Source organism: Balaenoptera borealis (genome assembly GCF_965194805.1).
Source record: "Balaenoptera borealis genome assembly, chromosome: 5".
Lineage (NCBI taxonomy): Eukaryota > Metazoa > Chordata > Mammalia > Artiodactyla > Balaenopteridae > Balaenoptera > Balaenoptera borealis.
In genome coordinates, this window is record NC_138862.1 from 9,018,230 (window position 1) to 9,041,499 (window position 23,270).

The window sequence follows — 23,270 nt, forward strand, 5'->3', positions numbered from 1 at the left end:
GGCAAGTTATGTTCAAACATGTTTTTAGGCCATGTGGAATAAATAAAATCATTAAGGTCTGGTTGGGTAAGACTGCCTCTCAGCCTTCCTCTGACTGTGCCAGGAGGACCTGATATAGTTTCATAGACAGGAGAGCAGCCTGTGGAATATGAGCCAAAGGGCATCTGCATTTTCTCCAGGTATTTCCTATATTGATAATACAAGTTATAATTCCATCCCTTTAAAGATCCCTGAATAGTATAGTACAAGAAGTGAGTAAGGTAACACTAAAAGGAGTATCTTTAATAACCGTAGGGTTTGGGTTTTTTTTAAGGGGCAGTAAAGACTGGGGAAAACCCCATGTGATAGACTCTGAAAGAATGAACCCACTGGAACATAGACCCGCCTGATTACAGGTCAGATGAGGTGGTTTGGCACCTGAGTGGTGAAATTCTCAAGACAGACCCTCTTGCCACCAAACTTTGCTCTGCAGGAAAAAGCAGTTCATTGAGATCCCAAGGTTTTAGCAAACCTCTTTAGGTGGTTGTGATGATATAGGTACAACTGCTTCCTGGTGGAGAAGTAGGGCCGGGCTTGTCAAGGCAATTTAGTGGCCTGCACTGGTTAATGCAGCTTCCAAAGGCATTGGGTTTATAGTCTAACTTATTTTGGGCATTGATGGACTGTGGCTATGTATGTCAGTTGCTAATATTTATATGGAGAATCAGCATTTACTAGGGAAGCTATTAAATAATCCAAACAGAAACAGTTGCACTTGCTAAAAAATGCTCCCACTGAACTACTACCTAAAAGAATAGATGCAATTTCCAACCCCGTGTGTGTGGTAACCCAGATGCGCTGTGGTGTAACTTATTAAGTCATTTTCGACCTCTTCGCAGTCAACTAAATCAGGGGACTGTGTGGTGAGTCACCTGGCGTGTGAAGGTGGCTAAAGCAGACAGATCGAGGGCTGCATGTTCCAGGCGCTCATTATTCATGTGTAGTCTAGAGCTGGCCTCACTTAGGAGCTTGTACGTTATGTATCAAAAGGAGTGCAGTTCTTTGCACTGGGGAGTCCTCCCGCTCTCCTGCTTGCACACATGCTGTTACTCATTCAGGAGATATCCCTGAGTGGCCACAGTGTGCCAGGCGCAGAGCCAGGCATTCGCATGATAAAAGCGAGTCCCTGCCATGGAGGCATTCTCCATCCTGATGATAACCTTGACTGAGAATCTGGCCTTCTAATGTGTATCAAGGTTCTTAGAAATGTTCACAGCTTTTGAGCTAGTAATTCTATTTCTCATCAACTAAGAGATAAGAAATGATGTCCTATGGAAATCATTTCTAATGTGAAAAATGCCTTTTTTAAATGAGTATTTGCACAGTGGTTAAGAGGGCAAGATTTGGTGTCAAATCTAGTTTGGCTTCTCTTTAACCCTGAGTTCTGTGATCTGTACATTGGGGATAGACGCTACCTCCTAAGGAGACTATGAATTTTAACTAAAATCATGTATCATACAATTCACCAATTTGAAGTGTACAATTCAGTGGTTTTTAGTATGTCCAGAGATATGTGCAATCATCCTCACAGTCAATTTTAGAACATTTTCATGACCTCAGAAAGGAACCCCATTAGCTATTAACTCCCTATTCTCCAACTCCTATCACCCGTTCTAAGCAGCCACTAATCTACTTTGTCTCTGGATTTCCCTATTCTGGACTTTCATATGAATAGAATCATATGGTATGTGGTCTTATGTATCCGGCTTCTTTCACTTAGCATGACGTTTTCACAGCTCATCCATGTTGTGGGATGTATCAGGACTTCATTCCTTTTTACGGCCGAATAATATTCCATTGTATGGATATACCGCCTTTTCTTTATCCATTCATTCGTTGATGGTCATTTGAGTTGTTTCCACCTTTTGGCTGTAATGAATAATATGCCTCCAACTTTTATTTTTGCCTTGCAACAATTTTATGATAAATATTTAATAAATTTTATAACAAGGAAAATCTGGCCTGGGTAACTAGTACATTTGAGTTTGGTGTTAAGGAGAGGGCAAGAGTGTAGATTTCATCCTTGGATCGGCCAGTTAGCTTAGTACACGTTAAAACTCTGTTCTAAGTCATATTTACGGGCTTCAACTGTATGCCCACGTCCAGCAGACTAGTTTATAAGTAGTGCTCTTGGTCACCAGAAGAATGAGACTATAAGCTCATCTCCACTAGTCAGAAATCAGCTCTGTGGCTGGTAGCACTGATTGTGGTAACCTATCAGAGGTCCTGAGATTTGGGTTTTGGTATTTTCGCTTTAAAAATTATATCTACTGGGTGTTGGAAATGTTCTGTATCTTGATCTGGGTTGTGGTTATATGAGATTCATGTGAAAAATTCATCAAGCCCCATACTTAAGACTTGTGTATGTTTTAATATTTAACTATATGAAAGTTACACTCTGATTAAAGAAAAGAAGAAATTATAACCAAGCAGTTTCCCTCAGATCTCCCTTTCACTCACCCACTCCCAACTGCTGCTGCCTCCTTTCTGGCCATTTCTAAATGACCACAGGCTCATGCCACACAGCTGGTAAGGGACAGAGCTGGGATTTAATCCAGCTCTTACTAACTTGGTGTGGAGTGTTACTTTCACTAGGAACTCTTCCAGTGCCTAGAATCTACTGGATTTTTGAGACTTGGCTCCAAACCACATGGCTAATGAGTACTGAGGCTGGTCTAGGGGCCCAGATCTTCTGGATCTGGGGTGCATGCTTTGTCTGTCCTGTGTACCTCTTTACCCCCAGCACCCAGCATCATACTGGGCATGTAGTGGATGGCCAATAAATATTTGTCGAGTCAGTGTTACCAAAGCAGAGTTATCACCAAAGGCCAAGCAGACTGCCCACTTGGCAGTTGCTGGAAAAACCAAGGCAGGAAATTCAATTCTTATTTTTTCCCATGGCAACACCAGTGGATGTTGGTCTGTCACAAGCACATGGAAAGTTCCCACTGGAGGTATCAGCTCTCTGGCAAGACCTGTAAATGTTAATTTTAGCTTTCAATGACTGATGCCCTTGTATAATTTAATAGGTCAGGAGGGGCATGAGCCAAAGCCATGATTACTTGCTCCGAGAGCTTTCCTTTCAGGTCGAGTACTTGCTGAGTTATTCAGTTTGTAGAAGACTTGCTACAGTTTGTAGAAGACTTGCTACTTGCACATTTATTTGGAGAGAGTTTCTGCTGTTTTGAGTCTAGCCTAATAATTGTAAGCGATTCCTTAAACATATTAGCAATTTGTCCTATCTATCAAATTTTCCCCGAGTTCATGCATTAAACATGAGTTCAACTCACAATGTCAAATGCCAAAAGGCTATAGCAATGACCATAAAACAAACAAAATGCTTGCATGTCCCTAGATATTCTGAGTTGAAAGATACATAGGTTGAATGTCAATTACTTGGAATAAGGAAGTGAATATCCACAGGGGTCTCCATGTCTACCCAATTTTCCTCCTTGAGTCCTGGTAGGAAATGAGGACGTTCTATGTAGAGAGGAGACGCCTGTGCTTCCGGAGGGATAATATCTCAGCCGCCATTTGCAGCTGCCCTGAGGTCACTGGGGACAGAAGGACTCTCTAGCTGAGCACAGATTCATGCATTTGATTTTGTGCATTGTCTGCTCACATACTGTACATAACCCATCACACTGGGCCTCAGGTGCATTAGCTGATGAAGGACCTTTCTGAACTGTTGCCTGGTGGTGATCCCTGCTGGCCCATAGTACAGCTTCAGAAGGTTGTGTTCTTTTTTTTAGGGTATGATAATGATATTGTAGTTAACCTTTTTTAAAAAAGGTTCTTATCTTTTAGAAAGAAACCAAATTATTTACAAATACCAAACTATTTTTATTTATTTAATTATTAAAATATTTTTTTATTAGAGTATAGTTGCTTCACACTATTGTGTTAGTTTCTGCTATACAGCAAAGTGAATCAGCCATACTTATACATACATCCCCTCTTTTTTAGATTTTCTTCCCATTTAGGTCAGAGCACCGAGTAGAGTTCCCTGTGCTATACGGTAGGTTCTCATTAGTTATCTATTTTATACATAGTAGTGTATATATGTCAATCCCACTTTCCCAGTTCATCCCACCCCAATACCAAACTATTTACAAATTTTAAAATATATCTAAAGGAGAAAGTGTAAGTTAGGATCTTATAAGAATTTTTCTCCAAGGGTACATCTGCTATTCCAACCTCTCAGGTGTGACCCCAGTGCATGGTCTCAGGAGTGAATTATAGACGAAAGCCAGGAGCTACAAAGGGGACTCAGCCTGTTCTGTGATCTTCTGACCTTCTCAAGAGGACAGTCTCACATGTGTTTCCCTCAGCATCTCCTCTCCCCTCCCCCTCTGTTATCACTGAGACTTTAGCTGGTCTAAGCTGTGCCTTGAGGTATAAAGGGAAGCAAGGCCATCTACATAATTTGCAGGGCCCAAAGTAAAATGAAAATGTGAGGTTTCTTCAAAAACAGAAAAAAAGTGACATCAAAGGTATTAACATATAAAACTTTTCTTTTTTCTGTGGTCTCTCTCTCAACCTGTCATCATGTTTTTGTATTGCTGTTTAATGTCACTCCCCGCACCCCAGCTGTGAGGATGCTTTCAAGGTGAGTACAGACCTTCACAGGTGTCCAAGGACCCCACTGTGGGGCTTAGTACGCCTGCATGCAGCCCACCAGCTGCTGGTTCCCCCTCCTGCCTGCCCCGACACTGATACAGTCTGACCTGGCCAGGGGCAGCTAAGTCAAGCCAGGCATATCTCCTTCCCACAGCCTGTGGGCAGCCCCAAAGAATTATAATCTCTGCTCCAGGACACACTCTATACCTGCAACAGGGATGGATGAGAGGGCTTTTCTACCAAGTTGTCCGAAGAACATGCCATGTTGTCTGCAAATAATCACAATTTTATTTCTTGCTTCACAATCACCGTATCTTTTATTTTATTTGTTTATTGCCCTATGGTGCTGACTAGACCTCCAATGCAATTTGGAGGAGAAGTCGTTAGAACAGACATCCTTTCCTCATTTCTGGTCTCAAGAGGAAAGCTTGATTTCACCATTAAATATCATGTTTGCTGCAGGTTTTTAATAGATACTCCTTTCCCTGCAGATTGAGCAGTTTCCTTCCTATTTCATTGTCTTCTGGCTTCTATTGTTCCTGTTGAAAAGTCAGTTGTTGGTCTCATTGTTGCTCCTTTGAATGTCATGTATTTTTTCTTTTCTCTAACTGCTTTTAAGATTGTTTTTTGTCTTTGGTTTCCGTTAGTTTTACTGATTTGCCTAGAAACAATTTTCTTTGTATTTATCCTGCTTGACTCTGTGGTTTAATGTCTTTTGTCATTTTGGAAAATTCTCAGCTAGTAAATGTTCAGATATCACTTCTTTTTGTCCCCTCCATCATCTTGTCTGCACTCCAGTTATACCTATGTTAGATTTTTGCACTAAGTTCCACATGTTTCATATGCATGTTTCTGCATTGTTCACCCTTGAGATTTAGTCTGTTCAGACTAAATCTGATTTCCCTTTCTCTCAGGGTATAGTCCTGAGATCCCAATCAAATGCTTTTGAAGCCTCAAGGCTCCTCCTCTCTGGCAGGCCTTGGATTCTAACTTTTGCATCTCTAGCAGCATGGCTTGTATTCATTTCCTAGCATTGCCATAACAAATTACCACAAACTTGGTGGCTTAAAAACAACAGAAATTTATTCTCCCACAGTTCTGGAGGTCAGGAATCAAGGTGTCATCAGGGCCATGCTCCCTCTGAAGGCTCTAGGGAAGAATCCTTCCATGCCTCTTCTATCTTCTGGTGACCCCAAGCATTCCTGGATTTGTGGCTGCATCACTCCAATCTCTGGCTCTGTTCTCATACGGTCTTCCCGTGTGTCTCTGTGTCCTTGTCTCTTCCTATAAGGATGCCAGTCATTGAATTTAGGGCCCACTCTGAATCAGGATAATTTTATCTCAAGATAACAACTAATTACATATCCAAATATGGTCACTTGCTGAAGTTCTCGGAATTTGGGGCTATACTATTTGCTGCTCTGATTCTACTGCCCACGTATGTCTTTTTTTTCAGTTTGTTTGTTTTCTGCCTATCATGTTAGAGGCCAGGTCATGTTAGAATGCTAGGAAAAAAAAGTCTGTAACATGATGTTAGAGGATGGTGTCTAATATGAAACAGATCATAGAACAAGAACAGAAAGCAAAGCAAACAAGCAAACAAACAAAGACAAGGGAAAGATCTTTGCCTGTCCACAGTTCAGAGAATGGGTCTGATTGGAAGCTCTAAGCAGTTTGGAAGGACATGTGGGCATCTGGGCTTCCCTGTGGGGAGACTGAGAGGCTATCTGATTTTTTCACTGGGGTCCCCAACTATGAGTATCTATAAGTGTTTTAACTGGGGCCATTTAGTTTCTTTTTGGTCAAATCCTCCCATTTCTTTCCTGGGGAAAAAACACCTCATTCCAGTGTCCTGGGAACTGAGTGGGAGAACTTGGCTGCTCAGCATATAGATGTTCACTTAATTCTCCTACTTTCCATCCAGGGTCCTGCTCCCACCTTCTACTCTGCCTGTTGTCTCTGAGTTCAGGGCCTCTATAAATGGAAGACTTGGAGACAGAAGCATTTCAAAAAGAAGCATACTTTAAAAAGATCTGTAAAGAGTCTCCAGGGGCTAGAAGGAATAGATCATCAAATAAAAATACAACAGGTATCTAAAGGAAAAAAAAAATCCACAAAATTAACAAGGTTACTGAGATTACAGTTAGTCTGTGCATGGCAGAAAAACAGCAAATTCATCACATGATTGTCATATCCACAAAGGTCCTGATAAATCTCCAAACAGCAGCATTGCCAAAGTCTGGAATAAAGTTGTTTTTGCTAGGGAGCTAGTAACTTACAGGAAGGGCTCAAGATTTCCTTCATTTTTCTGACCCTGTTTTGTCTGTTTGTCTCAGGTACGATGTGTTTTTTCCTTTCTGACTATGGGATGAGATGTGCATGATTACCCAAAATGAGATGCCATTTTGCTTCTACAGTTCCACCTGGTGGTCAAATTTCTGGTCCTGAGGCACATATTTAACCACATGAGTTTGTTTTAATGATTTTTTTTTTAAATTTATTTATTTATTTATTTTTGGCTGTGTTGGGTCTTCGTTTCTGTGCGAGGGCTTTCTCTAGTTGCGGCAAGTGGGGGCCACTCTTCATCACGGTGCGCAGGCCTCTCACTGTCGCGGCCTCTCTTGTTGTGGAGCACAAGCTCCAGATGCGCAGGCTCAGTTATTGTGGCTCACGGGCCTAGTTGCTCCGCGGCATGTGGGATCTTCCCAGACCAGGGCTCGAACCCGTGTCCCCTGCATTGGCAGGCAGACTCTCAACCACTGCGCCACCAGGGAAGCCCCTGTTTTAATGATTTTTTAATTCAATATTTATTCATATGATGTTTTGCTTTATTTAATTAGTAGTTTTATCTACATAGGTATAAAAAGAGGTGAATAATAATAATAACAATAATAATAATAACAATACACTTCTTGTGTATGGTTAACAAAACTAGAGTCATATGCTACTAAGACCCAAGAGTTAACTTTGCCTGTGAACTTCCTACTCATTCATGTCTGAAGAGTTTATTATTATCAGCTCATCTACTGAGAATAGGAACCAAGAACCAACCATTCATCTTTACCTGGTTTTGCCTGCAATGCCTATATCTGTAAGGACATCTCTTTCTCAAATTTGTCAATGCCTCGTTGGCCTGTGATTCTGTGAGTTGACTGGGATCAGCTGGGTGGTTCTTCTGCTGCCCGGGGCTGCAGTCATCTTGGTACTCGACTGGGCTGGGACATCTAAGATGGCTCATCCACCTGTGACAAGAACCCCTGGGCAGGACTATCTCTGGTGGAGTGCCTTGGGATTGAGAAGGCATGAAGGGCTCTCGTCCTGAGAACCAGGCTCTGGAAGGGGACAGGAGGGAGGCAAAGCCAGAAGCCAGCTCCAAAGTGTTGGGTGGCAGGGACATCTAGACAGCTGAGCTGGCTGGAATGCTGGATAGCAGGGCCTTTCTTTCTTTCTCCATCGAGTCCCAGGGCTCCCCTCTCTCTGCTCTGGTTTCTCCATGGGCTCTTTTCAGCAGGTAGCTGCATATCTCACGAGGCAGCTCAAGGCTCCCAAAAGCATAAAAGCAGAATCTGCCAGGGCTTCTGAAGTCTTAGCCTGGACCTGGCACAGCATCATTCCTGCCATATTCTATTGGTTAAAACAACCACAGGCCAACCCAGGTTCCAGAGGAGGGGAGATAAATAACATCTCTTAGTATGGAGAATGGAGAATGCAGAAAAACTTGGAATCATCTTTATTCTACCACACTAAACAAAATCTGTGTTAGTTGCCTGGGACTGCTGTAACAAATTACCACAAACTTGGTGGCTTGAAACAACAGAAATTTATTCTCTCACAGGTCCGGAGGACAGAATCCAAAATCAAGGTGTCAGCAGGGCTGCACTCCCTCCAAAGGCTCTAGAGAAGGATCCTTCCTTGCCCCTTCCAGCTTCAGGTGGCTCCAGGCATTCCTTGGCTTGTGGCTGCATCACTCCAATCTCTGCCCCTGTCTTCACATGGCCTTCTTCCCTGTGTCTGTATCACTAATATCTTTCCCCTTTCTCTCTCTCTCTTTCTCCTTTTTCTTTGTAAGACACTAACAATTGAATTTAGGGCCCAGCCCAAATTCAGGATGATCTCATTCAAGAGCCTTATCTTGGGACTTCCCTGGCGCTCAGTGGTTAAGACCACGTTTCCTACGCAGGGAGCGAAGGTTCAATCCCTGGTCGGGAAACGAAGATCCCACATGCTGTGTGGCATGGCCTTAAGAAAAAATTCTTAACTTGATGACATTTGCAAAGACCCTATTTCCAAATTAGGTCGTATTCACAGGTACTGGGGATGAGGACTTGGATGCATCTTTTTGAGGGACAAAATTCAACCTGTAATGCAAGCATGACTCTTTTTATTTATCCTGCTTGGAATATGTTGAACTCTCTGGTGATGTGGCTACATGTTTTAAATAGTTCTGGAAAATTTAGTCATTCTCTTTTAAAATATCACCTTTCTTCCTTTCTCTCCAAATTTTCCTCCTGGGTTCCCAGTCATGTATGTACTAGTCCGGGGGCAATTTTTTTTTTTTTTTCTGTAAAAAGCCAGTGAGTAAATATTTTAGGCTTTGGAGGCCATATGGTCTCTGTCACAACTACTCAGCTCTATCGTATTGTAAAAAAAAGCCATAGGCAATACACAATCAAATGAGTGTGGTGGTTCCAATAAAACTTTATTTACAAAAACAGGTGGCTCGATGAATTTGACACACAGGCCATAGTTTGCCAAGCTCTTTGCTAGATCTTCTTGTTCTTTTCCCATATCTTTTATACTTTTTCATATCTTTATCTCTTTCTCTCTGCTGTATTCTGGATAAGTTATTCAGATATATTTTCCAGTTCATGAATTCTCTCTTTAACAGTGTAATCTACTGTTTGACTTATCCATTAAGGGTTTTTTTCCATTGGTACAGAAACACTGGTTTTATTAAAAATAATCAATAATCTGTGTGAATTTTGCAAAGAATATAAAAAAGTGACTGACAAAGTACTAGATGCAAATTTAAATGAGAACTCCCTCCACTGGTGAATGATACATGAAAGGGTGACTTCTTCAGTATTTATATCCATTGCGCTTTTCTCCAACAGTTTTGTTACTAATTTTTAAACGTTTGATTTGTTTTCCTCCCTGATTCTACCAATTGATGCCTAATGTTTTCCTGTTGTTTATTCATACATTATAAGTGTATGCATTCTTTAGATGTTTTATACTTCACAGTTCTGCATGCTGTTGCTACAGTAGAAACATCTGTAGTCCTTGGGGATCTACAGCTGCTGTTTCTTGTTTCTGTTAGCTTTTGTTCATAGTGACTTGCCTTCCCAAGTATTTGTTGATTTTTGTTCGTGAGGTTGTGCTTCATTTTAATTTGTGGGATTCCTGCAAACTAACTTGAGAAGCCTTTCCTCCAAAGAGGGTCTACATCTCCTTTTACCCATAGACGCGAAAGCCCCCTCTTTTCCATACAGTTCACCCCAGAATCCTTCAACGATTTTTTTCTTAGAGTAAGAATCTCAGATTTCGGTCCCCCTATGGGATTCTACCTCAGGACAGCCCCACCGCCTCCCTGTTGCCATAGGTTCAGGCCAGTTCCCGCCACGCAGATACCTGGTTTCTGCAGCCCTGTCTCCCTCCTGGCCTCTCAGCCAGCTCATGGCCACTCCTGTCCTAGCTCTTGGTGATTCCTGCTCCGCTTCTGGACACAGAAACCTGGAGAACCCCACCTCCCTCCTTTCCTCCCTGTCCCCTCTCAGACTCAGCTTTCCTTTGTCTGCATGTCTGTCTGTCTATTTTGTGGCAGCTCTGGAGATCTCTTCCATCTCCAGAAATATGTCGTGTCTGAGATCTTGTTGTGAAGCAAGTCAGCCCCAAAGCACTAGTTTCTCAGGGTCTGGAGACAGTTCTTTTGTGAAACTCAACTTGACACAGACATATACACTTTGGTAACTTGTTTGGTGTCACTTTAGGTGGGAACAAACAGACTTATAAATGGAGGAGCTTTGGTGCCTACCCCACAGGTGGATGTGAGGATTAAATGAGATCATCTATAAGGAAGATCGTATCCCTGGACACAAGGTAGGCACTTAATACATTTAGTTCAACTGCAAAATGAGAAGCACAAGGGACCTTCTCCAGGATTCAACCCTGCATGTGATTATTCACCTTCCCCTTAATTGTGTCTCCCTGTCCCATCCAATGGATTATCCTGCATTCCCACCATAACCCTTGCTCTGAGAAAATGCTAGGATAAATGTATACGTGAACCCTGCTTAAAAGTGTGGCCCCTTCCAGCGATATTAGTGTTTTGACCATGGGCAGGTCCAAAGGAAGGAAGCTCTAATTGTAGAATTTGCGACATTGACTTAGTTGTTTTGCAAGGTCAGAGGGGAGAGGCATTGGGGTTCTAAGCCTTGCTGGCTCCTCTGAAATCACACTGAGTGTTCATCGGCCACTTGCTTAATCTGACAATAGAGACTGCTACATTTGGAGAAAGGCCTGTAATTATTCCTGGCCTTATTAACATGAACCGCTGAAAGAACATGATGCAAAATCCTCCTACCTAGAAGCCCCTGCTGAGAAAACAACCAACCTACTACACACTCACATTTATTTAAATCTCTGGACAGAGTTGTTCTCTGCTGAGTTATAATGAGGAGTGAGTTTTCCGAGGGTGTGATTTATGAGCCTTTCACAGATGGGCTTTAAATGGGGCCACTGACAGTTCCACTCCAGCTATGGCTGGGCTGGGGGCTTTTGGGCCCAAAGGAGCCAAAAAGAGCTGGCGGGAGGCCAGAGAGGGGCGGGGTGGGCGGGTCCCATTGCCACGGGCCAGGGGCATGCAGCCAACCCCAGCTCTTCCACTTGTGATCTGTTCCACTCGGCGATGCTGGATTATTCAGTTTTGTTTCTCTCGAGGAAGAAATAACACATGTTGACATGAAGATTGAAAGTGGGATCTCTCCTGTGCCCCAGTCGGCACCAGAAATGGAAACATTAGCCCTTTTTTCCTGCTCATGCTTCTCTTTCCCTAGAACTGTTCGGTGGTAAAGTTAGCGTTTCACTTGATTTTTTTTTTTTTTTTCTTTCTCTCTACTGCATATTCCAACCAGGAGAGTGAGGATGGTATGGTCGATTGGAAAGTGCCCGCCCGCCTCAAGATATGTCGTCAGCCTAATCCCTGGAACCTGTGAATGAGACCTTGTTTGGAAAAAGGACTTTGCAGATGTGATTAAGTTGGGGATCCTGAGATGAGTCGATCATCCTGGATCATCCAGGCAGGCCCTAAACACCATCACAGGTGTCCTTACAGGAGGGATGCAGATGGAGATTAGGCAGATGCGCCGAGGAGACGTGATGCAAAGATGGAGGGATGCAGCCACAAGCCAAGGAGCGCGGAGAAGTGCCAGCAGCTACCAGAAGCTAGAAGAGGAAAGGAAGGCTTCTCCCCCAGAGCCTGGGGAGGGAGTGCAGCCCTGCCAGTACCTTGATCTCAGACTTCTGGCCTCCAGAACTGTGAGAGAATAAATTTTGGTTGTTTTAAGCCATCCAGTTTGTGGTAATTTGTTACAGCAGTCCTAGGAAACGGATATAGCTGACTATGCCTCAAACACCCATTCCAGGAAATGGATACGGTTGTAGTTTACATCCCAGTGTGCAGTTCCGCACTGCTCTGCTGACGGGTGCCCGTCTGCTGGGGCAAGGCTTGTCCGGGAGCCCTAGAAAACGGAGCCTGCAGCAAAGCTTGTGTGCTAATACTTTTTTGGGTGGGGAGTGGTAGTGCAATCCCAAGGAAGCCAGAATGAGGGAGAAAGGGGAGTGAGGCAGAAAGGGAGGGAAGGAAACACAGGCAAATGGCCACAGTTTCTTAGGGGATACGGCTGCATGGCCCTGTGAGATATCTCAGCAGAGCCCGTATGTAACCACTCTACTTGGAACAGGCTGGGTGGGGGGGGGGGGAGGGGCCAGGAAGGGCAAGCAATTATCTGCTGTTCTCTCCTGGCAAAGATTGCCCTATCCTTCTAGATTGTAGCTTCTAGCAGTTGCTAGAGCCTTCATGGGTTGGGTCAGGCCAGACCCGGGTGCCGGAGCTATGGCAATTCCTACCTTGGGGGGCACAATGGAGGCTGTGATAGGGTCTCACCCCTGGGGGAGGCTAAGAGGAGCTTGGTGATGGTGGGAATAGCACGAGACCACTCTGGGGCCATTCCAGCTGGAACTGCGGTCAGGAGGCTGGCAGGGATGGGTCGATCAGGGGACCCTGTAAACTGAGTCAGGTATCACGGAGGCTCTGGGCTGGTGGCCAGCATCAGTGTCTTCTTGCTTTACGGGCTTCCAGAAATGGGGGGGACCTAAAGGCTTACACACACCCTGACTAGGTCCCCAGTGCCTGTGATTCTGTTTGCCATCAATTTCCCACTCATTTCATTTTTTCTTCTGCTCCCCTGCTTGTCACCCGTGACTGCTTGGCCTTTTCTGTTTTCCTCTCACCCCTCTGTCTGCATAGATATCCTCTCCCGTCCTGTCTAAACGCATATCCAACCCTGCTCTCCCCGGGGGGTTCAAGATATCTCTCCTATTTCTGCATTTGATTAGACATCGTAAAGAGAAATTCCCTTTAGGTTTACAGCACATGGATACAGAGTTGGGAAGGAGAAAAAGATTCTTTAACAGACAAAACAGGCACCAGGGATGCTGTTCTCTTTAGACATGACAAGTGGAAGAAAAGACTCATTAGGGAGAAGAGACCTTAGGCAGTTGTCAAATTGAATTTTGTTGGATGAGGGATGGATCGAGGTCACGCATGTAGGTAACCCACGTGCATACAGTCAAGCTGTGGGACCCCTCCTGGGGTCTCATGTTTGGTCCACAAAACCAGACATGAGGAATGGCCTCTTTGTGAAGACAAAACACTGAAGCCTCTAGGATGTGGAGGTGGGCAAGAGAGAAGGTGGCCGTGTCCCCAGCCCTGAACGGAGCCCTGGACGTCCCCTCTGCAGCCCAGTGCGGAATGGGTGAGGAGTGAGTATTTCCGTGCCTGGGAAGGAGGTTTGCACAATGCCGGGCACCGGGTCCCTGAGGGGAGGGGGCCTTGTAGACAGAGGCCACGGATTGGAAACCAGATTGGATGGATTGGAAACCAGACCCAGACAGAACAGGGGTGGAATTGTTGCTGGGTCATCAACACCAGGAAAAGGAATGACCAGAGTGGACAGCAAGGGGCAGAAGCTCCTGGAATCACCTAAGACTTAAGTGTGGAATTGACCTGAGAACCTGAATTATCTGAAGAGATACTTCAAAGTGACTTCATTTTAAATGGCGACTACCTGGACTTTACCTTGACTTGGCAAGATGAATATATCCTGCCACCAGCAGAACTGAGGGCTTGCGAGCTAAGTGAAGTTACAGTAAAAGGAAAGTCTGTGCCCTGCCCTCCACCTGCAAACACAAACCAAGCCAGTGTCAGTGGGGATCTATACTCACTGCACAGGCCTGCTTCACAGCCCCTCGGAGCAGCTCTGTCCCGACGGCAGGCAGGTTGTTGGCTGGGTCTGAGGACCAGGGAGGCCAGAGGAAGTCCCGCGGGCTGAAGACTCGGGTTTTCACAGCGCCTTAGAGATAGCACAGTGGCAGGGAGCATGGGGTAATCCACGTGGCCACACAAAAAGCCCTGCATGATGGCAGCTGTGGGCAAGGTTGACGGCCACGGTCTTTGCAGAGATGGCTCTGTCGGGACCTGTGGTCGGCAGTTCTGTACCAAAGAGGATGACAGTGAATGTGTAATGGGCCCTTTTCTCTCCTCCTCAATCTAGCATTAATTGTATTGGGTACCCATTTAATTCAGACTTTGATAATACCAAAAAGTGACTTTATCTTCAGGTGATCAAGCCATCAAAATGCCCCCCGCCCCCGGCCCTAACAGCTCTGGCCTGGGGGGCAGCTGGCTCATTTCACAACAGAAAGAGCACTAGTGGTTGATACACTGACCTCTGGGGGCCAGAGACCCTCCACGAGACACTGAGAATCTACACGAATGATGTTTCTCACAAACACATTAGTACCTCTGGCTTTCAAATGTGTGCAGATGATGATGGAATTAAATACACATTTATTTCAAGACCTTTTGGGAATTCACAGATCATTTTTTTTGTCATGGTAAATTTTCTTAACCAATGGGCACTCTCATCGTGACTTGTATCATATGAGTGTGTGATAGACGCTGTCAGTACCCCATCTGTGTCCCTCTGTGTGCTCTGGCTGACTTCCAGTTGCCTGAGGGCTCACCGGCGCCACCAGCCTTCAGGTCAGAAGTGCCAGGACATTTGCACCTGTTCCTGGTTGCCCACATCTTCTGACTCTCCAGAGTAGACGTATAAATACCCCAGCTCCCTCACCCCTTAGGTGGGATAATTTTGAGGTGTGTGTTCTGCAAGTTTCCCCAAGTTTCCTTGAGGAATTAAGGCCAGTTACCAACCATGAGAGCTGGTTCCACAGTTCACCTTTTATCTTTCCTTGTAACTCTTTCACTTCCTACCAGTGCTAAAATGATTCTAAGACCCAATTACAAAGTGTGTGTGTGTGTGTGTGTGTGTGTGTGGAGGGGTAGTTTCCACACCACCAAGCAATTCTCTGCTGCACCAGCTGGGTGTCTACAACTTAATTCTAACACTATCTGCCCAGAGATAACATCACATCCCACAGGCTGAGGGCTCAGTCCCACAAGACTGCTCCCATGTTACTTCAGAGGCCAATTGCCAGGGGTAGGTCCCCAGGTTACCTACAACTTCTGTCTGATTTGGCTACAGATCAGAGGTTCCCACGACCCCCCTCCTCATGTTTGATTAATTTGCTAGAGTGGCTCACAGAACTCAGGGAAACACTTACTTACATTTACCAGTTTGTTAAAGAGTATGATAAAGGATACAGATGAACAGCCAGATGAAGAGAGGAGGGTAAGTGGGAAGGGTGGAGGGTTTCCATGCACTCTGCGAGTATCTAATCTCCACGTGTTCACCAGTCCAGGAGCTCTCCAAAGCCTGTGCTTTTGGGATGTGGGGATTTTTATGGAGGCTTCATCACATGGGCATGATCAATCATTAACTCCATTTACAGCCCTTCTCCCTTCTCAAGAGACTGGGGGGAGGGGCTGAAAAATCCCAAGCTTCTAACCATGGTTTGTTCTTTCTGTGACCAGCCCCCATCCAGGAGCCCACCCAGAATCACCCGTTGGAACAAAAGACACTCCTATCACCCAGGAAATTACAAGGGTTTCAGGAGCTCTGAGCCAGGAATGGGGGTCAGGGACCAGTATACGTATTTTCTATTATCTCACAAGTGCTCTTTTAGCTCCAAAATAATAAACCATGTGCCTCCAAACCTGGTCTCAGGAACTGCCTCAGAAGAACCCAAACCAGACAGGAGATACCTGAGCAAATCTCCCCCCCCTTTTCATTGAGGTTTAAATTACATACAGTCAAGCACGCAAATATTAAGCAAACAACTCGACAACTATCTCTATTTGTATATCCCTCTGTAAATACCACTCAGATCAAACTACAGAGCATTTCTAACTCCCCAGCAGGCTCGTTCACCCACCCCACTGTCAATAACAGCCTGAAAAGTAACTACTCTTCTTGCTGTAGATCCGCTTTGCCTGGTTTTGAAATTCATATAAATGGAATCCCGTAGTATGTACTTTTTGGGGTATGACTTCTTTTGTCCAACATTATGTCTGTGAAATCTTTCTGCCTGTAGAAATAGTTTGCTGTTTTTTTACTACTGTTATATTCCACTGTATGAATATCAGATAATTTAAAAATTCATTTCAACTCTTGGACATTTGGGTTGTTTTCTGCCTCAGGCTACTGTGAATAAAGCTGCTGCGAACCTCCTTGTGCACGTATGTTGGTACACCTGAGCACTTGCTTCCCCTGGGTGTATGTCCAGAAGGGGAATGGCCCGGACACAGACCATGCAGGTTTAGCTTGGGTAGATACTGCCACACATTTTCCAATGTGGTTGTAACAATTTACATTTCCCACCAGTGACGTGAGAGTTCTACTTGCTCCAATCTTTGGCAACACTTGATACTGTCAGTCCTTTAAATTTTAGCCATTCTGGTAGCTCTGTGCAAAAACATTTGGCCATTCCTGGAGATATGACACAATCCCTGGGCATCTGTAATTTGCTCTGTGATCTTGGAAAAGGGATAAACTCCCTGTAAACTCTATCTCTCCATCAGGAAATTGAGGAGATGACACTTGGCACCTCTGTCTACCCCAAAGATGCCTGGAGTTGCTGGGGGTTTTTTTGGTTTTATTTTTGGCTGCGTTGGGTCTTTGCCGCTGCACATGGGCCCTCTGTAGCTGTGGTGAGCAGGGCCCACTCCTCGCTGCAGTGCGTGGGCCTCTCACTGCGGTGGCTTCTCTTGTTGTGGAGCAGGGGCTCTAGGCGTGCAGGCTTCAGTAGTTGTGGCATGAGGGCTCAGTAGTTGTGGCTCACAGGCTCTAGAGCACAGGCTCAGTATTTGTGGCGCACGGGCTTTGTTGCTCCACAGCATGTGGGACCTTCCCGGACCAGGGATCGAACCCGTGTCTCCTGCATTGGCAGGCGGATTCTTAACCACTGCGCCACCAGGGTAGCCCCTGGAGTTGCTGGTTTAAGTAGGAGTTGCTGATTAGTAGTTGCTGATTAGAAGCCTTGGTGACCTTTTGACTATTCTGGCCTTCAGAACCTGTCCCTTCTCTGGATCTGTGTGTGGCCTTAGAGAGTCCTTCTTCCCAGCTATACTCTGGTGGCAGGACCATAGTTTAGACAGCCGGTGTCTTGCACAGCACCCAGTACAAGTAGGGCACTTAGCAGGTGTCCAACCACTACACATTGGGTCAGTCCTCTGGCTCATAGAGACCAAAGACTCTCCTTCAGGTTGGTTATCCTTGCTTCCCAGGTATCTGTTGCCTCCCCCAGTGATGCCACAGGTGGGGTCAGCATGACCGTACCAGGCAGAATCCAGTCAGGAAAACAGGACAGGGAGGGTTTTCAGAATAGAAGCTGGGAGGAAGGACCATGGCTTAAGGGCTCAGAGCCCTGAGGAGGGTCCTTGTCTGCTGGTGCTGCCCCCGGGAGTGGGTACAACGAGCCTGGTCCTGGGAGCGTGGAAGAGGCAGGAACCAACTGCTTCAGCAGGACTGAAGGGCGTGTGCTGACTTAGCACCATCAGGAACAGCCAGCAGGAAGGAGCGGGTCCCCAGTCCTGCTAGGAGCCTTGGGGTCGCCCACTGGCAGAGCCTGATAGAGCCCCACAGTGAAGAAGAAACAGAATCCACAGAGCCCTGTCGCAGCATCAAAAAGCGTAAAGGGAGGTGTAGAGCTGAGAGGAAAAGCTTAATAACTGGCACAGAGACCCAATTTCTACCGGGTCATTCATGGCGCCCACCTCCCTACACAGGACCTCCAGGCCATGCAGAGTCCTGGGCTATGGCTGGGTTTCCCCGAAGGAGGTACCATTCCGTGTCCCCCGCACCCCAGCCTCCTCGTGCCGTCTGCAGCCCATGGTCCACTAGAGGGACGTGCTTGCTCACGTCGCCCCTGCTGCTGCCTTCTGTGAAGGCGCGTGTCTGGGCCAAGGGTGCCCTCCTTGTGTGGCCCCAACTGCTGTCTCCAAGGAACCAGCGAGGGCGCTCATTTCCTGCAGGTGACAGAAAATGCCTCCTCTGCTAAGCTTGGCTGCAGTGTCACTGGGGCTGTAGCCGTCAGCTTTTGCTACTGGTATGTTGTGCTAACAGACAACCCCTAAAATGGTAGGTGCTTCCAGCAATAAAGGTTTACTGCTTGTGCACACTATTCTCACTCTGCCCCATGTCGTCCTCATCCTGGGACCCAAGCTGAAGATCCAGGGCCCGGCTTGCCTCCAGGACGAGCTGGTTCTGTGGCGGAAGGGGAGAAGCAAATGGCCTCACGGAGCAATGGCTCTTAAAGCTTCAGCTCGGAAGCGTCCCCCATCCCTCACATTTCACTGGTCACGCCCAGTGTCAATGGGGTGAGGAGGTGTAACCCTTCCCCAGCGAGGGCAGCAAATACCTCACCTAATAACGCAATGGGGCCTTGAAGGCACACAACCCAGGCTCAGAATCTCACAGTCTCAACACGCCTCTCCACCGGAATGCAAACCAGCTCAGAAGACTGCGAGAGGTAGTTCTCTGCTGGGCCCTCCACTCTCCTCACCCTTCTCCTGTGCCTCTCTCCTGCAAGCCCCTACACAAAACTCCTCCCGCCCCCAGAGGCTAGAAAGTGCTCGTGCATGTTAACACATGGGGATCCAGGTGAGAAAACCGGTCCTCGCCAGTTTTGAAAGGGACCAAACTATGAATTCCACACTGCGAGTTTAGGAACGCCTTCCCCTCCAAGGCTACACCACACTTTGCAAATGCCATTAGGTGGGGTGGGGTAACCCCTACCCCCCCACCCCGTTCAGGGAGCGTGTTTCCCACTTGCCTAGCCCTCAGCTGGGTCCAGTGCTCTGAGCCTCTCTGGTTTGATGGGTCAGAGAGGAAACTTCTAGTCTCCTGAAGGGGTGGGCAGAGATTCCGAGAGAGGGTGCACAGCACGCCATTCAGGTGCAGAACCCCAAATGTGCTCTGGAGGAAGGGACTTGCGGATCCCCCGCTCCTGTGCGGTCTTTCAACCAGTCCTCAGGTCTTCAGCACGACGTGTTACCCTCGCCTTCAGAAATAACTGCCGCTCCCGATTCTGGAGCCTATCCATGGCTCTGCAGGAATCGTTTTGCTTCTGATGAGGGCCCTCCCGCCACCTCCCTCCAGCAGGTAGGGTGCATCTCTCTCGCTGCTGCTAAGTCAGATACCATTTGCCCATTCACTTTGCATCTCACAAAACTCTTCTTTTCTTCTGATGCTTCTTCTCCTGACCTTTTTGTCCTTGGGAGACATTCCTTAGTTTTCCTGCCTTTTCTGCCATTTTACTGGGATGTGAGGAGAGTGCAGAGATAATCACGTGTGCGTTCCAGCCCTGAGGTTCACCCAGAAGCCCATCTACAATACCTTCATGTCTAGGAAAACCCAGGCTGGCTCCTTGATGGAGGAGGCTTTCTTCCTAAGGGGCTTAAGGGCCAGGAGTGGGTCAGGGAGGGAGCAGTGGGGGTCCTGGAGGCCTGTTCTCCCTGGAGGCCGGGCAAAGTGCTAAGGTGCACACTTACCTAGGTCACACCCCTGTAGCTTCACAGGGGCCCAGAGAACCAAAGCAATCTCTGCAGCCCACAGCCAGTCGGCAAGGTGACAGAGCTGCATACTTGGTGGGAAAGAATGAGGCGGGGGCGTGGCCAGGGCCCACGAGGACTGGGCGTGGCCAGGGAGAACAAGTCAGCGCCTTCTGTGGAAAAGGGTTGCCCTCCAGCTTTGGTGTTAACTTCCACTCTTTCAGAAATCGCTGCAATTAATTAACAATTAATTTAATTAAATTAATTAATGTAAATTAAATGAAATTTCTCAAATATAAAATGCAATATACTTTTCCTTTCTTTCCTCCAACAATATACCAAAATTGTAGTCTTGCCCCTTTTTTTAATTCTAATATGCTAGTGCTTCCCCCACTCTGCGTGTGTGTGTGTGTGTGTGTGTGTGTGTGCGCGTCTGTGTATTTAAGGAAGAGAAAGGGTATTGGCTCTGGAAAAAGTAACTAGACGGACACCGAAGCCCAAACTCCCGTCCTTCGGAAGACTGGGGGGTGGCGGTTCTCTGCTGGGTTCTCCCTTTCATCTTCTTCCTCCAAAGCCCTCCGCCCCCGCCCCCAGCTTGGCCCCCTTCGTTCTCACCCACCCCAGGCTCTTTCACTTTCTCTCCGGCCTCCCCGCGTCTGCGCACGCGGGTCTCTACCAGAAAAACTCTTCTCTCCCTTCCCCCCTCCCTGGTGAACTCGGGCTCCTCCTGGAGCTCAGAGGCAGCTCCCAGGTCTGCAGCCGGGGAAGCCAGGCGGGGTGCGGGGCGGTCGCCGCCAAGGCTCCGCTCGCCCGGAATCGCCCCTCCTCTGCCTCCTGGCCCTGGTCCACATAACCGTTCTGACTCCCCCCGAGTCCATGGGCTCCGGGAAGGTAGGGACCCCTTTGCACTAGTCCCTGCAGGGTCCCTGGGCCACCGTAAGCGCTGCGCGAATACTCAGAGAATGAACCAAAGAATGAGGGGGTGGAATTTCATCATACTAATTCTACATTTCCGCAGCTTGAGTCCCGCCTTTCAGATCATATTCAATTTCTCATCTGTTTCTTTATTAAAAAGTGTTATCATGGAAATTTACTTGGGCCATTGTCATTTCCTTTCAGTTGACTGGGTATTTTGGCACAAAAATAACTCTTTGAGTGAGCGATGAGCAAAGCCATTAGGTAAAATTAATTGGAGTAATTAAAAGCAAATCGTTTTCCTGGGAAAACTAGATTTTAAGAACTGGTCCAGGGCAGCTCTGCTGGAGAGCCGCGCCCCTGGGGTTTTACCCCGCGCTGCTCCCGGCTTTGTTCCCCGGCTGCTGGTGGTTCTCACTGGTAGCCGCTATTAGTGACGGTGACACATTAATTGAACCTCACTACTTCCAGGTGTGTGGCACACTCCGGGGTCACCAGTGCAGGGGGGGTTCATGTGTATTCAATTACGGCTTCGAGATGAAGGAATGCAACATGTCATACGTTAAAGTGTCAATTACCACCCCTTACGGGGCTGCCCGCAAACTAAACCAATCAGCCCCCTTCCCTGTGGAGCGTGTTGTTTGGGCTGGAAGCACTGTAAACCGTGTGCGTGTTGGGGAGAAACAGGGAGGAAACAGAGAACGGAGAGGGGAAGGACTAAAGGGCTGCAAAATTCGTCTTGAAAATACAGGCATTGTTCCCATTTGTTTCGAGATTGCACTATGGGATGTTGTAGGACATCGGATCGGAAGCCACGGCTCCATGGAGAAATTCACTCCAGAATACAGCCATCTCTGAGGGGCCCAGGGATGCTGATGAAATATCCACCACTATGTAAAGCTGAGTTACTGTAGGAGGCTAATTTATGACCTTTACATTTTAAATGTTTGTATTTAGCATTTACGAAAAGGAAGACGTGTGCTTACGAGCAAGTTTTGGCTCCGAAATATTAATCTAAAACTGTGCTAATTTGACAATCAAAACACGGAATTAATTTATGTAAGAAGAATTTTTTTTAAAAGAATATTTTCTGCCTGCTCTGGCTGTTGTGAACTGTAATCAAGCCTTTTCCCCTTTGGATTTATTCAGAAGAGCATAAGGCCATGACACCCTATGACTGCCCCATGAGACCCTCTTTGGGTGGAATTTTTCTTTCCTTCCTTCCTTTTTTTAAAAGGCATTTTTCTTAGAAGCCAGGAATGGTTATCATAATTAGTATTTATTACACCGTCTTCCTTCCCCAAACTCGCAGTGATCAATCATGTTTACCCCCTTCAGCACTGCCCTGTATGGAATAAGTATTATCCCCCTTTCTCATTGCAACAAAAAAGAGGGTTAACAGTCTCATTCAAGGTCACCTAACAAATTATTCCACATTAGAAACCACGATTGCTTAAGCGCCACGATTGCTTAGACAAACAAGCCATGTTTTTACTCTCAGTCCTTTCATTTTGGGGTGCTGGTAGCCCTCTTCCCTATGTTGACTTTGTGTCCATTCATCAGTCATCAAGTACTTGTTAAATACCTACTTTTAAATGTGTTAATTGTAGGAATAAGATTCTTTGGTTGAAGGAATACAGATCAAATTTCAAACCTCAAAACCACACTGAACTCTTATTACTAAGAAAAGAGGTCATTGTTGGTACCATTTAACTTAAGGCCCATTTCTCTTCCTTTTCCTTTCTTCCTGCATCTCTTCTTCTAGCACTTACCTCCTCAAGGCCTCTTGCTTACTTCTGTTGCTTTCTCTTCCAGAATTTGGACATTGGCTGTCAAATACGTTGAACTGTATGAAACTGATATTCAACCATTTTTGACTTACAAAACCGGTCATATGATTCAACCCAATGCAAGGCTGCTACACAGGTTTGCGGCGTTTGCAGTTACAGTCAAACTGCACAATACCTGGAAAAGAATTTTGAAAATGGCGTGATGCAACATCTAAGGTATATGGTTCTGTTTTTATTATTAAGGGAAGGATCTATTGGCTCCTGGATTTAATTGATAATTTACTTATGAGAGCCCTCAATTGGGATCTTCTAAAAGGAGCCACACTCTTCTCTCTTTTTGTGGGATGGTGAGTGGGGCCTGGCCAAGAAGGAGCACAGCTGGGCTTGTGCCCTTATGAATTCTTCCAGGGACAGAAGTAAGATGAAATCCCTGCTGTGGATCAGCCTACCTCAGAGAGAGAGCAAGAGAGAGAGAGCAGGTGTGCCCAGAGGGCAGGCCTTCCGCCTGTCCATCTGACTCACCTACCTTGTTTTGACCATATTTTCATCATTGCATGAGAGCAAAACTCTTTTCTATGTGACCATATCTGTATTAATTAGTTTAAAATAGCACAAGGCAAGGAAGAGAAAATGTTCTAATGCTTTGCCCTTGATTGGGTTTCTTGGCTGAGTCT

General features: G+C 46.2%; 1 protein-coding gene across 10 annotated transcripts in view; it reads left to right on the forward strand.

Moving 5' to 3' along the window:
• LOC309629981 (uncharacterized protein) overlaps positions 1-23,270 on the forward strand; it is a gene marked incomplete at its 5' end in the record, with an annotated part of 85,222 nt that overhangs the window by 8,473 nt on the left and 53,479 nt on the right. For 3 of the 10 annotated variants that reach the window (XR_014245348.1, XR_014245351.1, XM_082394594.1), the window contains 4 exons: positions 4,023-4,057; positions 4,630-4,648; positions 10,650-10,758; positions 11,793-12,223. Coding sequence is in view for 2 of the 10 variants with exons in the window: in XM_082394594.1 (XP_082250720.1) it covers positions 4,023-4,057; positions 4,630-4,648; positions 10,650-10,671 (76 nt within the window). Of the gene's footprint in view, positions 1-4,022; positions 4,058-4,629; positions 4,649-10,649; positions 10,759-11,792; positions 12,224-23,270 lie in introns of those variants that run through there. The other 7 variants (XR_014245345.1, XR_014245349.1, XR_014245346.1 and 4 more) reach the window with 4 other exon arrangements.